Source organism: Manis pentadactyla, chromosome 2, assembly GCF_030020395.1.
Source record: "Manis pentadactyla isolate mManPen7 chromosome 2, mManPen7.hap1, whole genome shotgun sequence".
NCBI lineage: Eukaryota > Metazoa > Chordata > Mammalia > Pholidota > Manidae > Manis > Manis pentadactyla.
Genome location: NC_080020.1, coordinates 2058887 through 2078218, shown reverse-complemented (window position 1 = coordinate 2078218; position 19332 = coordinate 2058887). Strand labels below are relative to the sequence as shown.

The window sequence follows — 19332 nt, the reverse complement described above, 5'->3', positions numbered from 1 at the left end:
TTGGAAGGAGCACAAGTTACTCCCACATACAAGATAAAGGAAAGAAACTCAAGGGTTCCACTGGACTCTGAGGAGACAAGCCTGACAGGCCCCCATGAGCAGCTGTCCCATTAGATGCACTGAGATGGGTGCCGTGGCCAGCCTGGTGCTCACAGCATCACAGGAACTGCACCAGCTGGTGGCGATGGGTCTCCTTCTAACAGCCCCACCACTGGCGGCTGCATTTGCTAACATTTTGAAATAGAAACTGGGTAGGACACAAGCAAGCACGGGTTCCATCAGCAAAGACTGAATGAAGACAGGGTTTTTTAGCATATTCACCACCTTCAAAATACACACTGGCAGCATGTCTCAACCCATACTGCTGACAACCTCTCCTTCTCCCTCTCAGGAGCGGAGCTACCGGTCAGTTCTTATCAGAGGTAAATGGCGATCCAGCCATCGTGGGGCAGAGGGCGGAGGCCCTGACCAAGCGCCTGAGCTGACAGGAAGCAGCCGCCCCTGAGGGGACACCTCACAGCGACATTTCCAGTGGCGTTCAGGGCTGTCTGCGGGTTCGGACACCACTGGAATGGGAACGAGCAGAGGAAGATCATCTTTTGAAACTGACTTCATCAGAAATATTTCCATTGAACCAGATCTTTTTCAAGCAGAGGGCTATTGGCGTCTGGAACAGGATATGCCACAGAATCTGTATTTCACTATTAGGTGTGGGAGAACCAGACACAAGAAGTGACCCACCAAAGGGTGGCGGGGGGTGGGGGGAATTAACAGGGTGATGTAGAGAACACAGGCCAAGCCGACATGGACCCCAGTTAGTATCTTGCTCAGGTGAGTACCTGGATTCAGAATTTTCCATAATGGCCTAAGCAAATCATCAGTCAGATGGATGCCACAATTGTGGTAAGTCCAGGGTGTGCTGAGGGATGACGGCAGGGGGCTGGGGGCCGGCGGTCACCGGGGCAGGCAGCGTGCCCTGCCGGCCTCCCAGACAAAACTCATTGGTAAAGCTCCAAGGAGCTCCAGGAAGACAGGATTCCTTCCAGCCGCCCAGGCAGAGGAGACCCTGTGGAGACGCCGTCATGCAACTCAGGCCTGAAAGGCGAGTGGATGTGGGGCCAGTGAGAAGGGTAAGAGAAGGAATGGTCTGAGCAAAGACAGGGGATGGGATGGAGTGGCAAGTGCCCCCAAAACACCACAGAGCTCAGCTGGCCACAGCAGATGCACAAGAAGGATGTCACCGGATGACAATGTGACAAATGGAGTGTAGGGACACTGTAGCATCCGGGCACTAAGAGCACGAAGGGCCATGATCACCCAAGAACCTCGCTCTGAGGATGGACAGGACGGAGGCAGGCACCAGAAAGGGAGCCAGGCAGGTGATGGGCATTCGCCACCTAGCGCAGGTCTTCGCGCCATTTGAACAGATGAGATAGACACTATGTGACTGGACGACAATATTTTAATGGCTCTTTAAGTGATCACTCAGAGGTCACGACCGCTGCCGTAGCGTGTTCCGGTTATACAGTCACCTGCTGCCTGAACCCACTTTCTCAGGGTATGTTCAAGACAGTGGACTTCTCATCATTTGACAGGCTTCGGTCTCGGATTTCCAGATACTTCACTGCTTTACAGCACATTCTTCTGCCCCATGTCTTTGTGCATCTCAAAATACATTTTATCTTTATCTCACAATATACTTGGTACAGTGTTTAAAGAGTTACATGCAACCATCAAAGATATTTCCTTTTTATTTTGCTCCATTCCCCTGCGGATCAGAAATGGAAGCCCCTGAATAGTGATCTGGGAGACCATCACTGCAGCAGGCACCTGCCAGTACCGTCGGCAAGGCCCATTTTGTGAAGATAAAATGACAATCCAGCTACATAACACAGAGCGGCAGCGTGCCATGGAGAATGACAATGACGCCTCTCTGAGGGAGAGTCTAGTGCCCGAGACATGAATTTGTAAACTCAAGAACACAGCCCTGTGTTGTATCTGCTTTTGTTTCCCACACTACCTACCACAGTTTCAAGCACAAAGCTGCAGCAGGATTTTAAGATAAAAGGAGAAAATGTGTACCAGAGTGTTTTCTATCTTGTAAGATGCTATATTAAAAATAGCTGACATTAGTTGACTTGGAGCCCTAAAAGAACTAATTTTACTTTCAACTGGTCCCTGTGGCTGTTTGAAAGGAATAAAAATATGGACAGGTAGCAATCAGACTATAAATACAGGCTATGAATATAAGTAAGTATCAGAGGAGAGATGGAAGGTTAGAAGAAGCCTCACAGAAGCTACAGATGCTAGAAAAAGGCCACCAGGATGGGGAAAACCTGCAATATGGGGCCATATGCTATGGGGGGAAAAAAAGGAAAAAGAAAGCCACGTAGCTAGATGTTGAGACTATCATACAGATGTCTACACTGCACCTCAAATTATGATCAATGGAGGACAGAGCCAACAGCAAAGTGCATTTACTAGGTCCTGAATAGTAAGTCATGTGCAGGTAAGAACAACACTAGTTCAAAACCTGGCTGGGGAAATGGGGTGCAATGAAGATGGATGGCTGTACCCCTCAGTCCTTGCTCTATGGTCCTGCATAGCTCCTTCTTAGGCTGTTTCTGTTCACGACTTTACCCCCAGGATCTGGAATGCTGCCTACAGCACAAAGCAGAATTCAATAAATATCTGTGTAACAAATGAAGCTAGAGTGAAGTTTAACTTGTTAAGTCAAATGCACGATTAATGATACCCACCCTTTACTGGGCATCTTCTTTATCAGGACTGATATGATTTACACATATTTAAACTTCAGGAAAGCCCAATGAGTTAGTGTCACTGTGAGTATGGGGTGAAGGAACGAAGGCTGAGTCCAGAACTCGCCCAGGGACCTGAGGCTGATGAGCAGCACAGCTGAGCCCTGTCTGTCCAGGTCCTGCATTCACTTGCTTTACACAACCACACATGGCCACAGAACAACGTGAACACATGAGCGGAAGGCAATCCTGAGGACTTGCAAACATGAGAAAAAGACTATTAATACTTCGTTTCACTTACAGTCATACAGAAACAGTTTTCTGGGTCTGACTGCAGGTAAAACCCTTAAGCATCCCATGCGGGAAAAACCATTGTAATTCTAATCATACACTGTCAGTGACGCTGCAAAAACCACCTGCCGCAGAGTGCATGCCTAAGAGCTGAAGACCAAAAGCCCAGAGGTTTAACTAAAGTAGTTCCCCCGTCTAGAGTCTTCCACCATCTTAAAACCCCGTCAGATTCAGATTTCCAGACATGCCCTAGAGACTGGGCTACAGGACTACTGTGCTAAAACCACACTTGTCTGAAATCACACTGAAGTGAAATTGCACAGAAGGGCGCCACTCACAGAAGAGGTCACCGCTGTGTGACTGAAGAAACCTACTGAGGTCCAAGGGCACAGGCAGCCAAGCTGAACTCTAAATGGTGCCTCCCAGAAGGCCATGACCAGGGCAGCCGCCAGTGGGGCCGAGAGGAACGAGTGAGCAGAACAGAATGCCATCGTCATGCATGAGACCAGAGACCAAGAAGGTTAAAACATTCACCCTCACACCTCTGCTTTTTCACTCCATGCTCATTCCTAGATTCTTCCTTCTCCAAGGCGCCTTTGTGTGAGTCAACATCAGGCACAAGGATGCTTTTTTCCTACCTTAATTTTTCTTGCAATTTTTTTTTCCAGAAAAGTTAAATCTCTTCCTACAAGGGCAAACTTCTGGGTAATCCTGGTCCCCAGCTCAGTAGCTGTTAAGCCCCTAGACCGCCCAAAGGGAGGCTTAGAATTGATGACTAAGTTAGACGTAGCTGGGAGCTTTCTTCCAAGCAGGACAGCCAAATGGGAGAAGAAAGTGGTGGTATTTAAAGCTCTGCACTTTTGAGAGTAAATGAAATCATACTCTCTCATCAGGATTTCAAAGACATTATCCTCACAAATCTAAATATTTAACCCTAATCTCTCACAAATCTATATATCGGACCCTAATCTTTCTCTCGAGCTCTTTGCCCATGTTGCCAACCACCCACCTGACCTTCCACATCAAAGTCCCACCAGAAGCTGAACTACAAACCGTCCAGAACTGTGCTTGTCACCCTGCTTCACAAACCATGCCCCCCGCAGACACCCCACTCTCCCTAAGGGCATCCGCACTCTGGGGGGTGCACAGACATGGACAACGAGCCCCCCGAGGTTGCTCAGCCTCACCGACGACAATCAGTCACCAAGCCACACGGACTGTGTTCACGCCACCTTTTGTCTCTCTTCATCTCTTATGTTTCCCGGTATCCAGAGCCTCGCTGGGCAGGTCCCGGGGGAGGGCAGCAAGGCCCAGCCGAGTGAGCTGCAGCCAGTGAGGTCGGTGTCACTGGGGGACATGGAGGGTAAAGAAGCGAGGAAATCAAGGCAGAGCCGACCACGTAGAACGAGGCAGGAGACTGCGACGCGGTGAGCATGCTGGCCCCCGGTATCCAGGAAAGCGTCTTACAAAGAATCTGGCCAGGAGCAAATCATTCCAGAGCTCCTCCTGTACCCCTGCCTGGCCCTCTCTGACTTTTTCAATGGGCAATACTGAAGACTGCAGAGAAAGGGCTCGGGGTCTGCAGCCAGGGCTGGCTGAGGCCGGCAGAAGCTGGCCTGTTGTAGCGCCTGCTCAATGTGCCTCATCTCACAGCATCTGGGGGACATCAACCCAATGCCGTGTCTCTGAACTCGCTCAGCACCCACACTCCTCACATAGAGTTTGCGCCTCCTGAAGGTAGACGCTGGCATAGGCAAGCCAGAACTCAACACAAGGCCTAGCACCTGCCATGCTGCAAAGCAGGAATTTGATCAATTGCTGCCAAGTTGGACTGGCTTTAAAATACATGCACAACAGCTCTGCGGAGAGACCACATTACAGTAGGCAGACAAAAGTTTGCTATTGCCTGTTCTCTCTGAGCACTTCTCTAGGCTCTGGGGAAATGCGGTGAATAAAACAGAGGAGGCCTCTGCTCTCGGCGTTATGACCATCAGAGAAGAAATTATGCACAAAATCAGAAAGTTAAGTAACTAATCACAAGTGTATAAAATGTCATGAAGGACAGGTGTAGAAACACCAGGTGCAACTACACGAAGAAAACTTTACTTCACTCAGCTGCTGTGTGCAAAACACGGATGTGCACGTATGTATCACAACTCCTCTGGATTGTGATTAGACCTTACGTGTTGGTCTCCTCCATCAGGCCATGAGCCTGCTAGCAGGGGCCTTATCTCAATTCGTATCCCAACACCTAGCACAGTATTTGACATACTGTTCACACTCAGTAAATACTGTTAAACGCCCATGAATACTAATCCCCTGGATTCACAACATATTTTAACTCAGCGCTTCCCTAAGTTCATTCTGTTGGTCATTAATTCAAAGAGATGCTATTGCCTACTGGAGGTAAGCAGGACTTTGCCAGTTTTAAACCAGTTTGTGAAACACAGCGCTTAACAAAGTTACGCTATCTTAGTCCATTGGGCTGCAATAACAGAATCCTACGGACTGGGGGCTTCTAACAGCAGAAATGTATTTCTCACAGTTCTGGAAGCTGGATGTCTGAGATCAGGGTGCAGGAGGATTGGGTGGGAGCCCTCTTTCCGACCTCTCCTCACCGGGCAGGAGGGGCAAAGAAGCTCTCTCTGACTTCTTTATAAGGCCATTTATCTCACTCGCGATGGCTCTGCGCTCAGGCCCTAATCATCTCCGAAAGGCTCCAGCTCCCACCACCGTCACATCGGGGCTGGGACTGCAACCAGTGAACTTGGCGAAGACACAAATATTCAGACCAAAGCAGTTGGTTTCTTTAGTGCACAAAATAAAGCTCATCCAGGGCTTTTAAAATGTGCTTGAAGATAGAGATGTAGTATTATACAGCAGCATTTCAACATAAATAATTACAGAACACTCTCTTTCAAAGGCCTGACACTATCCAGAAGCATCAGTTAAGGGGACATTCCTCTCAATGTCTTCCCATGGGTGGCATTATTTTTTTTCATCTTTGTAACAGTCCTGTGAGGTAGAGAAGAACAAAGTCACACCGTATGGATAAAATGTTGCTTGTAAATAATTAAGACTAAATAACTCATCAGGTATTAATTGAAGATATGTCATTGACTATTCTAGTCACTGTTGGGCCAGAAGAAAAATATAAATCTTAGTTCCTGCCCTACTGGAGAGATAAGACACACAAGAAAGACGGATAACAGTAAGATGGAACTTTCTTTTTATCTAGTAATATTTTTGTGCGTGTTTTAGTACATTTCGGTATCTAGTTTTGCCTGATCACTGAAAATATGACACACAGAGAAGATAAATTATTCACTGAAGTCATAAGCAGGCCATCTCTGGAGCTTGCATTCCAGTTTGAGCTCCATCCCCCCCTTGTCCCCAGGAGACGGGTAATCGGCATCGACACACTAAAGGCTCTGAGTTCTGCTGGGATGAAATCTCTCAACTATCATCAAGTGTTTCTCAAACCTGCTCATTCCCAAAACCATCTGCTTTTTCCTGCAAACACCTGTTGCAGGTCCTCAGAACATGCAGGAGGGTGAAAACAAAAGGATGGACTTTAATGACATCCAAGAATAAAAGACTTGAACTTGACGCTGGCGTTCTTTCTGCTTATAACCAGCACACATGGTAAATCCCTCCCGCCAGGCTGGAGGTGGCTGAAGAGTGGTGTGCAGGGATGGGCCGGGCCACCACGCTGTGCGTGGAGCACAAATGTGTGCACCTGATGATATTACACAGGATGGTGCAAAGCTCTCTAGAGTGTGTGCTTTCGGATTTTCTCATAGGCATGGTTATGAAGTCACATTCCTCAGCTAGTTTTCTTTGTGAATAACAACACATTTTTACAAGATGGCTAACCAATTTGCAATGGCCTCGCAAGGCAGGCTAACTAACCCATGTGGATCCGGGCCTCAGTGGTATCTGGCTGTGGCTAGGGCAGCCGGGGGATGCCAGGCAACTAAGTTGATGATCACATGACTCTTAGAAAGACCGTATCCTGCATAAAGTGAATGACAATTAGGCCCTGTCAAAAACACCCTTCTAAATGATTCTAGGCAAGTCCTGACAGCTGCTATTAGGACAGGCCCAAGTACAATGGATAACTCCTTATTCCACCATTTTTAAGAGTTTTTTCTTTTTTTTTACTTCAGAGATGCAAACTTAGAAAGCACAAACCAGTAATCCAAAATAGGGAAAAATTGAGTACACTTGGCAGAAAAGAAATCAGAGATCTGCACACACCCTAAGAGAACACGAATCCCAGCACCACACTGCTGCCGGGTGGAGGATGCGAGCCACAGTGCCTGGAAGGACAGCAGGCCTGTCCCCTGCAGCCGGAGGCACAGCCCACAGCAGCCTGCACCTGAGGAAGCGCAGCTCCGGGAGGCGTGGGTCCGGGCTGACCGTCCTGCGGGGCTGGCTGTCACTGTGACTCCTAAGGCCAGAGACAGCAAGCGCAGGGTTATGCACTGGTCTGGTCCTGCCCTGAACCTGGTGTCTTACTGCTCGTATCACGTTGCCCCAAAATAATAACTACGGATGGAGAGAGACTGATAATTCACACTTAGCTTAGCAGTTGGTAGAAGCCCAGGCACCAATACTAAGTGTTAAGAAATAAAATTGGTTCCTGGTTCTCAAAACGTGGTCTGTGGACCACGGGTGGCCAGAACCCCTGGGGAGTCGGCTGAAAGGGGTTGATGGGGGCCCCGCACGCACCTAACCAAGTCAGACTCTGGGGCAGGGCCCTGGACTCGGTGCTTGGAATAGACTCTCAAGCGACTGTTAGGCCCGCTAGAGAACTAAACGAATTTTTTGTTGAACTCTGCTGCCAATAATTGATGTGGAGAACTTGGACGTTTCATAGGAAAATCTGAAAACCATGAAAAACTTGCCAAATTAGGCTTCCAAAACACGTTCTCCTGGCAACATGTAAGGTACGCTAAATAAACAAAATTGGTGACAATGACTATTTGAAAATGCAATTTTAAAACATTATTCAATGCAAACATATAAAGTGTGGTGGTTTTAGATTTCACAGGAGACCAGTCAGTTCATCAACATCCCTGCCGTTAGCGATCCCAGAGCTCAGAGCAGATGCCCCCTGTGGTCTTTCTTGCACTTGTCCACGCAGTACCCCTTCCCCACCGCCCTGGCGGGCCAAGCCCTGCTTACACTGCTGCACTGCTCAGGCCCCTCCATCTCAAGCTTGTTGCACTTCATCATCGATGCACATGGGGCACACACTTGTGATAAAAGCATGGTGTGTGGCCCTAGAAAGTACCACTATTCAGCATGAGTGCATCACCTTTTTCCCTAGAGATGTTCAAGACCAGGAGACGTTTCCCAAGTCAGTCCAGTTTCAGGACCGTCCTGCCACCGGCGGAAGCTCAGCGTGCCTGGTTCCTGCGTGCCCTCCTAGCCTAGTCATTCTGCTTTTCCAAGATACACACAGCTTTACGGAGTTGGCCAAACTTTCTAATTCTTGGCCCATCTTTTTGGTCTGTAGTATGATCTCCATGTCATTCAATTAGCAATCCTTTACTTCAAATCCACTGCATGGAAACTACAAAGGATGAATTAGGGTCTTATTTTGAGTTTTCCGTCTATAAAATATTGTATCTGGTGTAAGAAAATGGTAAGTGAAAGGAAAATATACTATATACATATTCTATAATGTATATGCTATAACCATAATATGTATGTTTTAAGAGAAACAACCCCAGGAAAACAATTTTCTGTGATAGAAACAAGGAGAGATGGAGCAAAGGTGTTCTCAGCCAACACCAAACTACAGGGGTGGGGTCCTCCTGTAGCCCGATTCGGGGGGGTTACATCAGATCACGACACAGCTGAACTTTAGCATAAGTTCCGAAAGCAAGCTATCATCAGGAGTCACATTTTTAAAAACATGAAATGGTTAACTTAGAACATGGTTCTCCAGGTGTGGCCTCAGAACCAGATCTGGAAACTTGTTAGAAATGCAAGTCATCACCCCCCACCACACCGACTGAATCAGGAATTCCAGCACAGGCCCCAGCAATCTGTGTTTCCAAGCCCTATGGCTGATTCTGACGCACGCTCGGGTCTGAGAACCACCGGCTCAGAACTCAAGACAACTCCCGTGGACCGCATAGTGCAGGTCGGGGTTGCTGGATGGGACAGGAGCACGTAGCATCTTCAAGGTATAATTTTATCCTATTCTTTTCTATTTTTTACTTTAGTGCTGCTGAAAGACAATGTTATATTCATTTCAAATGTACAACATAGTGATGCAACAGTCACCTACGTTATTAAACGGTCACACCAATGAGTGCAGTTACTACCTGTCAATACACAGAGATATTTACATATTATTGACTATAGTCCCTATGCTGTACTTTCATCCCCAGGACTCATTCACATTATGATTGAGATTTTGTGCCCCTTTATCCCCTTCACCTATTTCATCCGCCTCCCGTGGCCCCTCCCCCATGGCAACCATTGATCCCTTCTCAGGTATGATTCTAAAAGAAGGAGAAAGTCTTGCTTGCTCCCCAAAGGGCCTAAGAAGTGCCTGGATTTCTTAAAGTTAGAGTGACTTCTTTCAGTTAAGACACTGTCACTGAAAAGCCACTATGCCATTAACATGCCAGGCCTTCCTTATCTCCTTCCTCAGCTGTCACCTGACGGACAACAGCCTGGCTAGGAAAGCATGCGTAACATGGCGTGTCACATGGCAGGTCAGGCTTAGAGTGGACCGAGGGAAGGCCTGCCCCATGCGCTCATCCTAAAGGGGTGAGAGACAGGCCCAGCTGGGACCCCACAGCAGGGGAGGCACACGGAGAAGGGGATGCCCAAAGAAACACTTTGTCATTGTTACTGTCCTGTGCAGCACCTACCCCAGTTAGTTGGGGACAGGGTCTCCCCTGCCTTCTTAGAACAGAGCCATGTCTAAACCAGAAAGGCAGGCCATTGTTTGCTACTGGTTAGCATTCTACCCCATTTTATACACACAGGTTACACATTGCAAGGAAATGTGGAATCATATAAACTTGCCCCTCCTTCGAGCACCAGCAGCTTCCTAAGATGAAATCTAAAAATTCAGATCCTGACATTGCACAACTTCCTGTATCTTTATAATGTTGTTACATGTTCCGTTTATAGGGCATGTAAATAAGGTATTTTACGGATGCACGCACCAAAAAACTAAAACTGTTGAAGTACTTAATGCCTGCAACAGGATTCAAGAGCATGTAATTTTATACTCAACAAACAAAAACATCATGAAAACATCTACTTTCTCACAGTACCATTACCAAGCTATGTGCATGTTTAATGTATTTTATGATACATCATTTTTCTCAAAGGCTTTCCAGGTGCCTTTTAAAAACTCAGTTGAGGGTAAAAGCCAACACAGACTGGTTTTTAAAAATCATGACAAAAACATGACTGAAAGTATAAGATGGAGATGGTGGCAACCAGAGTTTCTGTCCTATGGTCACAAGAAAAATATGCCACTGAGTCCTTGAAATACTCCTACATTTGCTAACGACACTGAGTAGCGAATGCTGATGTACAACAGTCCCATTTTGTGCTGTCCTGTCAGTTGACAGGTGACACTTCAACCTCTAACCAACCATAGCAAGACAATTCAAAATTAAGGCAGACACTTTGTCCTTTAACTGGTTCCAAAGTACCGCGGGGGATTTACTGCCTGATGCTGGACCGTTTGTGCGCCCCCCGCGCTCAGCAGGCGGGTGGAGCAGGATGCCTCTGCGCTCTGCCTTTCTGCCGCTTCCTGCTGGTCCTGGAGAGGCTCTAACTTTAGCTAAACATAACCCTTCTGGGCGAGTCATTTTTTAGCAAGAGAACCGCCTTGTAACAGAGTTCCCTGGAGGCTGATGGTAACTCTGAAGTTCTGCCATCGATGGAATTTATCAAACATGCTGGTTTGCTATTTTGCGGTCTTTATGAAAGCCACCCATTTTATGAAAAATTTCACAAATAAAATGACTTGCCACTTAAGTCTTTGGGACTAAAAACAAACAATTCTGAACAGAACAAGAGGAGCAATTTTTTGAAGCATTTTTTTTTTTTTTTTGGTCAACTGGCCTACCCTTAAAAGATAGCGATTAACGACAGATTTTCCAACTCCTTTTCCTTAATTGAAGTTATTTTTTAATTCTAAATTCATTACTATCTTGGACAATGGGATGTATTTACTTGTACCCTCAAGAGGTTCAAATCAGAAAAGCCCTCTAGGTTTTACACCCAAAATTATTTTTTGCCAGTCATGCAAAATGAGACTAAGGCAACTGCTAGTAATAAACCGTATCCTTCACTTGGTGTCCATAACTCCTACCAAGCCACAGCTCATGAAAAGCAAGTACAAAGAAAAAAAAAGGTCCTTTTAAAAATATATATATATAACTTCCCCAATGGTCTTTCCTCTTGAGTTTTCTGTAAAGTAGAACAGTTAGTTCCATATAATTCCAAAAAATCTATACAGAGATGAGAGAGGAAAGCGTAAATCTCATGGGTCTCAGATGCACTTCCTGTTGCCTTCCATTACACGTTTAAAGATAATCAATAAAAGCTGATTTCTCTTTGTAAGCATTTTCCTGTTCTGCCAGAAATAACGGCAGTCCCTGCGCGAAGATGAAGAGAAGACGGAAAGGGATATTTACCATAAGGGGAGAAGCGAACCTGCGTCAGCGTTTTTCCTGAGCCAAGTGAAACAGCGAATCAAGTTATTCTTAAAAGAAAAAAAATTTAAATACTCCTGGCATTAGTTATCTTCTTAAGATCTGTGGTATCAACAAGTGCTCAAACTCTGGATGTTCGAACTGCAACTCTCAACGGAAACCTCCTCAGGTTGCTTCGTCATATTCCTGTATCTCTGTATGAACATCCCTGCCATCCGCAGGGCTTCCACTCCAGGCTGGACACTGGGGCAGTAAGAAGGGGAAGAAAGGGCAGCGAAGTCCCCCACATTGTCCCCTGGGCGGACTGAGAGGCAAACCACAGGGGAAAAAACAAAACAAAACAAAACAGACAAGAACAAAGTTACATCCACTAAGGAAATAAAGAACTGCAAACAACTCTCTCTCTTCTTTCAAAACAAAGACATTTTTTTACTACTTGCATTTTTAGCCCAAGAATTTTCTCAGTTGAAACATTACTTCAAAGTCTTATGTTAAGTAATCTAAAGTAATATACAGAGTCTGTCTCAGAACTACTTATTTAAAAGATTCTTTTCTTCTGGATTCTTCACAAAAGGCTGTAAGAAAACACCAAATGGAAGAGTAACAGGCTTTTACTTTGTAATGAAGTTACAAGTACATTTTATGTATTTTCCTGGCTTCCTGTTTCCCCTGACTCCATGCTATCTAAGGAGGTTGTCATATTTCACTAGGCTGGATTATAAATCAGACAAGTTCGGCCTGTCAAGTTGAAGAATGGAGGTGGAAAGCCCAGTGGAAAATAAATAAAGTGTAATTAAAACCATATGATCAGAAATACTGAAGCAATACGTGGAGGAAACCCAAGTAAAAATCAGACCTTTTCTGGTGTTAGTGAGACTGTCCAGTCCATTTGGGACAAGGATTTGGTGTTCTTTTCTCCATAAGCAAGAGCGTCCAGGCAAGATAAATCACAGCAAGGTAATGAAGCCTAGAGCTATCCCTGTAGCATAGTTGTTAACGTAAAACTGATCACTCTCATTTCAAACAGTAATCAGTTATTTGGAAATATAGTTTAAGATTTGGGCAAGGTTCAAGTTCAGATCCACCAAGTATTAAAGTCCCCCACTTATGGTGACAAGGTTGAATCAAAACCTTTTCCGCTTTTCCATGAAGTCTCCACCTCTAAACACCCGAATATTCCGATAAGATGCAGATCACCTAATTGCTTATGTTGACCACGAAGAACAAGAAATTATAAACTCCAAACTGTCTCCCCTACTACATTATAAACGACCTCGGTGCTGACTGCCTCACACAGGTGGTACCCAGAAAACCAGTGCAGCATGTATGTCTAAGGATGTACAGAAATTAAGAGCTCTTAGAAGTTGTAAAAGCAATTCCAGTAAAAACCTTTGACTCTGGCAATCTATTGCCAAAGCCATCCCATGTCTATTTCTCCCAAGCATTCAAAGATGTCAGTTATAATCTCAGTAGACAACCGGAACACAATTTTCCACATTGCTTTGAGATTCTGGTAAACAACTCAAGTTCCACAGTCACTTACCCCCCAGAAACTGAATTCCTCCAGCCACTCTTCCCACAGTCCTGGAGATGAGCTCCGACACACAGCAGCCCATGAGGGCAGTGAGGGCCACCAGGAGGAGGAGGCCACAGCCCAGGCCCGTCACGATGGTGCAGATCCTCCACTCCGCGCTGGGGATGCCCTGGAAGGAGGCGTAGCGCCCGCATTCCTCCACCATCACCATCATCTGCCGGCTCTCATCATGCACAGGGTATGAGCACCTCCGGAAAGTGCCGAAGGACACGGGCTTGCCCAGCTGTGAGCCCCACAGCCAGTAAGGCATGAAGAACCCCACGCAGGAGGTGACAGCACAGAGAAATGAGAGCAACGCCCAGATCACGCCGGTGCAAGTCAGGCTGGGTGCCATGCTTCACCAGGTGGGGCAATGAGCAGCCCAAGTCCCTGCTCTGGGATTGATTGCAGCAGGGCGCGGACGCTGGAAACCCCCAGGGCCCTGCGGGAAGTCCTCTGCTGCGTAATGAGGGTGCCTGTTAACGTCTGGGATCTTCAGTCTTACCGTCCATCAACTTCCCTTCCTCTGTAGTAAGGATGATTGATGGTCCCTGATGAGACAATGAAAAATGTTAAAACTTAAATGTTTTTAGAGAAGTGGGAACACCAATTAACTTTCAATTAATAAACCTTCGAACTTGCCTCACACTTCAAAAGTGGGAAAGACTAATTCTCTATAAACTTCTCTGTCATTCAAGTTTCACCAAACCAGCTCAAAGATTTTTCATGTCTGTGTCTCCTATAAATGCTCCCAAATTGACTCTGACCGCTATTTACTTAAACTAATGCATGACTTCTATTTGCCAAGCCAGTGAACTCATTTCATAAACTCACATCAAAAGTAATGTAGCATTTTTACACTGGCAGTAAACATAATCCCAAATATTATAATAAAATGAACTATACTACAGTTTAGTATTTGGCCTGCAAGGTCAGGCTTAGAACTTGTGACAACTTTTCTGTGTCCCTTCAGGGGCAATAACCCTCTGCATGAGCCCAAATAAAACAGTTAGGATAACTTTCACAACTGCACAGGACCACAAATTCAACAAACATTACACACTGTCCGGGCACAGAATGGATGGAACAATGAGGCCCTCCCAGGACTCGTTCAGCAGCACTTGTGAACCCCTCCAGGCTTAACTATCCTCTCCTGGTGTGAGTTAAAGAAAGCCTCGTATGACTTAGTCTCGGACCCGCAACGCTGACTGGTTGGTTCCAACAAAGTTGCTGGAACCATCTCTCCCGCCAAATGCCTGTCAGTGTCTCATCTGAAAAGTGATCCGTACGTGCCTGCTCTACATGCAACCCCAGTCATTCAAAAGGCTCCACGTGCACTGACGTCCCCCCTCGCTGCCTTTCCAAAAGCGCCCCGCACCGCCGCCCACACTTGCCCTGGGTGAACGGAGACCCAAGCCCGGTACCCCCGGCGCCCTGCGCGGGCGGCCGGCCGCACCGAACCCCGCGCCCGCCCCTGCCGGCCCACCCGCCCCGCGCCGGGCCAGCCGGCCGCTCCAGCCGCTCTCCCCGGCCCTGGCCGCAGCGCGCGCCCCGGCCGCCGAACTTGGTGCGTCCGCCCGAGGCGGGCCGGGGAAGGCCCCGCACGCGCCACGCAGCCCCGGCCCCGGGGGCGCCCCCCGCCCGCGCCCCGACGGCAGCGGCGGCCCGGGGCTCCGCCGGCCTCGCACGCACCTGGCCGCCGGCCGCCTGCTCTCCGGGCCCGGGGCGCACCCCGCTCGCCGCCCCTCCGGCGCAGCATCCGCGCGAGGCCGCCCTCGGCCGCAGACTCGGGCCCGCCGGGAGCCGCGGCGGCGGAGCGGAGGCCGGGCGGGCGGAGGCCGGGCGGGGCGCTGCGGCGCGGGCGGCGGGCGCGGACCCCGGGGCCCGGCTGGCTGGCCCCGCCCCGCCCCGCCCCGCGCGGAGCCCGCCCCCCGCGCCAGAGCCCGGGACCCCCCGCCGCCCCGGCCGCCCGCCCTCCCCCCGCGCCGCTCCCTCCGCGGGGCCAGCGGGGCTCCGGGGACAAAGTTGCTTCTCGGGCGCTCCCAAGGGGCCACGGGGGCCGCGACCCCCTCCCGGCCTGCCTCTCGGTTCCGGCATTGGGGGCGTAGGCTCCGGTTTCCTACCGACTTGGCTGTAGCTGGGGAGGGCTTCCAACGCGGCGAGGCGACCCTCCGGGGCTTCGGAGACCCGGGCGGCCCTTCGCGGCGGGGGGCGAGGCCAGCGCGCCCCGGGGAACCGCGGCCCGGACCCGCCGGCAGCGCCCCTGCAGACCCGGCGAGAGGCGGGGGGGCTGCGGCCGCGAGCCTCTCCCGGGAGACCCCGCGCTCGGGAGCCTCTTCCCAGGCATGTCCCTCCCTGCCCTCCCTCCTCCCCCCTTCCCTGCCCCACAGCCCTGCATCCAATCAGTCCTGCGAACTAGTACCGGTGGGTTTCGTTCCGGAGAAGCCGCGGATTTGATGTCCCCTCTGGACGGAGGTCTGCTTTTGCTCGTCGTTAGCACCGACCCCTTTGGAAGTTGGGAGCTACATTCGGTACAGGATGTGGGAGCCTGCGCTGAAGACAGTATTTTAGGAATCCTGCCATCTGGGAGTAGCAGTCTGTGCAGCAGATTGATTCCCTGACACAGTTTGCAAAGTGCTTTTCTAGACGTTCAAAGTTAACAAATGGGTAGGTATCTATTTGATAGTAAATTTCCAAATTTCGACATTTTAATTAGCCATGATGGCATGTATTTTTTTCCACTACAGCTGAGGATATGTGTTTTTTCATTATTGTTTTGAAAGGTTTTGAGTAATTGGTAGCAACTCTTTTGAGGTAATATACCTTTTAACAATATGATGAAACTGATAAATCTCCCAGAGAAAAAGGGAGGGAAAGCACATGCATAGGAAGCTTAGTCATAATGGTTTTCAAAGGGGAGAAGGGAAATTATGCCCCCTCCCCCCAACCCAGGGACCAGTTGGCAAAGTCTGGAGATGTTTTTGATTGTCATGATCAGGGAGGTGCACTAGCATCCAGTGGTCACAGGCTAAGGATGCTGCTAAGTGCACGGGGACAGTGTACAGGACTAGCACTGGAGAATGCCAGTGGTGCTGAGATAGAGAAAACCTGTTGCAGTAAAATGTCACCCGGGAGCGTGCGGCCAGAGCGCAGAGCCGTTCCCCTGAAACACATCCATGGATTCCAGATTCAGAATCCTGGACTTAAATGATTTAAATTTGCCTTGTACAAATCACTAGTTGCTGAGCTCAGGTCCAACATAATACTGATTGATCTGACTTCCCGTCGTGGACCACACCCTTAGCTGTTAAGGCAGAACCTGCAGATCTAGGTAATGTGAAGGTAGAAGATAGAACTGTACGAAGACAAAATAATGATCATGAGATTCAGACACCCTCCACACGACCCACTGGGAAATTGGTTTAGGGTGCTTTTCTCAAGACTGGAGGGGTTTAAAGCACTGAGATGAATGGCTGGGATTAAGTTCTTGTCAGGCACTATGTTAACTTTTCTTAATAGATTAGCTAGTCCTCAAAAAAGAAGATAAAACATGAAAACAGTGCAATTATTATTTTACAGAAAGGTAATTTGCCTAAGACCTTACAGCTAAAAAGTGGTTTTTTAAAAATCTCATTATTTTCGTTCTATTAAACAGAGCAAAAGCTATTGAAGAAGCTCTAAAATGAAAAAGAAGACAGAAGAAGAGGCTGAAATTTTTTAAAAATACACCAGGAGGCAATATCGATTGTGAAAGCATACTGTGTTACATGCTAAGACTCATATGTCCAAGTTAGATGAGTGAATCTGGACAAATGGTGACCTCTGGAGTCTCAGTTACTTCATTTGTGTAAAGAGATTGGAATAGATGATTTTTCATACTCTTCTAGCTCATGACTTGTAGCATCACGATTATATAGATACTCATGTTTGAGAAGTTTAGGGGTCATCTGATTTTGTTCAAGTACATCATTTTGTGGATGAGGAAGCAGAGGCCCAGAATCCTTGCACTATCTTAGCAAAGCTGAGCCCAGAATCCAGTACTGGGATTTCTTTCATCATTCCACTTTGTAGTTATTTTTGCAAAGTATAAAATCTTCTTAATTATCCCTTGGGTTCTTGTATGCCTGTTTCACAGGCAAATTGCATTTTGCCAAAATAGCTTTAAAATCCCTGCGTTAAATTTGCACCTCCCAAGGCTCTTTAAATTACTTAGCAGTGAGAAGTCCCTACACAGCAGAAGCCGGTTATGCCTCCTGTTGCACGTTTGACTTTTGAGGGTGTTTGGATAGTAGTCCCATTGAGTCATGAGACCATGCGTGTGAAGGTGTGTGGAAAGCTGTAGCACACCTATGACAACACTCTTGGTTAGCCACCTAATAATACTAATTCCCAACCCCCTTCTTTGTTCACTAAATACTTTCCTAACCTCCCTGAAAGCTAGTGGTGGCCACATGACCCTGGCCTAGCCAATGAGTCTGCGGAAAAGGCCTCTGGGGAAGATTGTCTTCTCTGATAGAAAGAAGGGAGTGTGAGAGAACAGTTGTCTCACCATCCCGGCTGCCTTTCGGACACATTCTTGAAGGATGAGATGTTTGGACCTGTGGCAGCCTTCTCGTAACTGTTCGGAGAAATCACAGAGATATAAACCCCAGCACCCTGACTGTTGTAGAGCTACATACATTCTTCTGAATTTTTTAAAAGTAAATTATGGATTGTTAATACGGTTTAAGTCATTGTTATTTGACTGTTCTGCTTTTAGTAGCAGAAAGCATTCCGAGTTGCTAAAGCGCTGTCCAGATAGGGCATACGCACAAGGGCAGGAGACACACGTTCCTCAACAGTGCGTCCCGGGGCTTGGCAATAAAAGACAGATACTCCATAACTGAACGTTAACTGAGGTAATTAATGTGCAGATCAATATCACTGTGATGACTATCCTTGTTCTAGTGCGGCATACAGAGTGGGTGTTTAATTTTTAAACAAATGGAATGTACTATGTGAAATTAGGGAAGGAGAATGATAGTGGAATTTGTAAGAAATGCCATGGAATCAAGCATTCTGGCCTTTGGGGAGGGTGGGAAAGGTTCTTCAGTTCACGTTGTGGCGAACACTGTACTGTCATTTGGCTGATCCAACGCCCATTTCCAACGCTCTCCTTCCTTACCCTTCTGTCCAGCAGAAGCAGCGGCAGCTAAAATCTCCCTGGAAGTTGGAGTGGCCATGTGACAGCGCAAGCCCGTGACATGAGAGGGAAGGGTGCTGGTACCGTCGCACCCGCTTCCTTTTCCTCCCAGCCTAGAAAATGGATGTGGGAGCCCCTTGAAGCTCATCTTTCAACCAGGAGGTGATGTGAATGAAGACAAAAGCCGTTGCACCAAGAGTGAGGGAGTAAACCAGGGGGAAGAGCCTGCCCCCGGTCTCCGTTAGGCTGCCGTGTTACCCGCAGACATTTCTTGGGGTAGACCAGTAACTGTAGCTGTCTGAGTCATTGCCACTGACAACAGACATGTGCCCGCTAGGCTACTCAGACTAACTGTCCCTTTGTAGTGCAGGGGCCGGCACCCCGGGCAAGCGGATTAGACCCTGAGCACAGAGGCACTAAACAGAGAAAGGACGGACAGAATAGCGCCAAGGGAGAATCCATTCTCCAGAAGACGGTGGCCGCAGCCGGCATCCATTGTCCACATCATGTTTTAGAGAAGACTGGACCCTCCTTAAAATCTGGCTATAGAAATAGAAATAGCTATGAAAATAGTTTATGAAAGTATTAACTCTGAGTATTATAAAAGTATCATTTAGTCTGAGTATTTATAAAAGTATTAACTCTGAGTATTAATTTCTAAGAAAGAAATCCTCAGCATTGTAAAGTGGCCTGGGCCAGGAAGGGTCCCCTTGAATACAGGCCAGCGAGAGAGACGCGGGACAGTGCAAAGTTCAGAGGAGAATGAGTGAGTAACGGGGGAGAGGCCCGCCAGGAGGGGACATTCGGCCCCACCGCTCCTGGCCT

The 19332-nt window shown here is 47.9% G+C and overlaps 1 protein-coding gene across 3 annotated transcripts in view; it reads right to left on the bottom strand.

Moving 5' to 3' along the window:
* Positions 1-15882, bottom strand: part of LHFPL6 (LHFPL tetraspan subfamily member 6) — a 142001-nt gene extending 126119 nt beyond the window's left edge. Inside the window, exons 1-2 of one of the 3 annotated variants that reach the window (XM_036904913.2) lie at positions 15748-15882; positions 13296-13876 (exon numbers count right to left, since the gene is read on the bottom strand). In XM_036904913.2, coding sequence (XP_036760808.1) covers positions 13296-13680 — 385 coding nt within the window. In that variant the 5' untranslated portion in view covers positions 13681-13876; positions 15748-15882. Of the gene's footprint in view, positions 1-13295; positions 13877-15017; positions 15193-15448; positions 15698-15747 lie in introns of those variants that run through there. The other 2 variants (XM_036904915.2, XM_036904912.2) reach the window with 2 other exon arrangements.
* Between the last annotated feature and the right edge of the window lie 3450 nt (positions 15883-19332).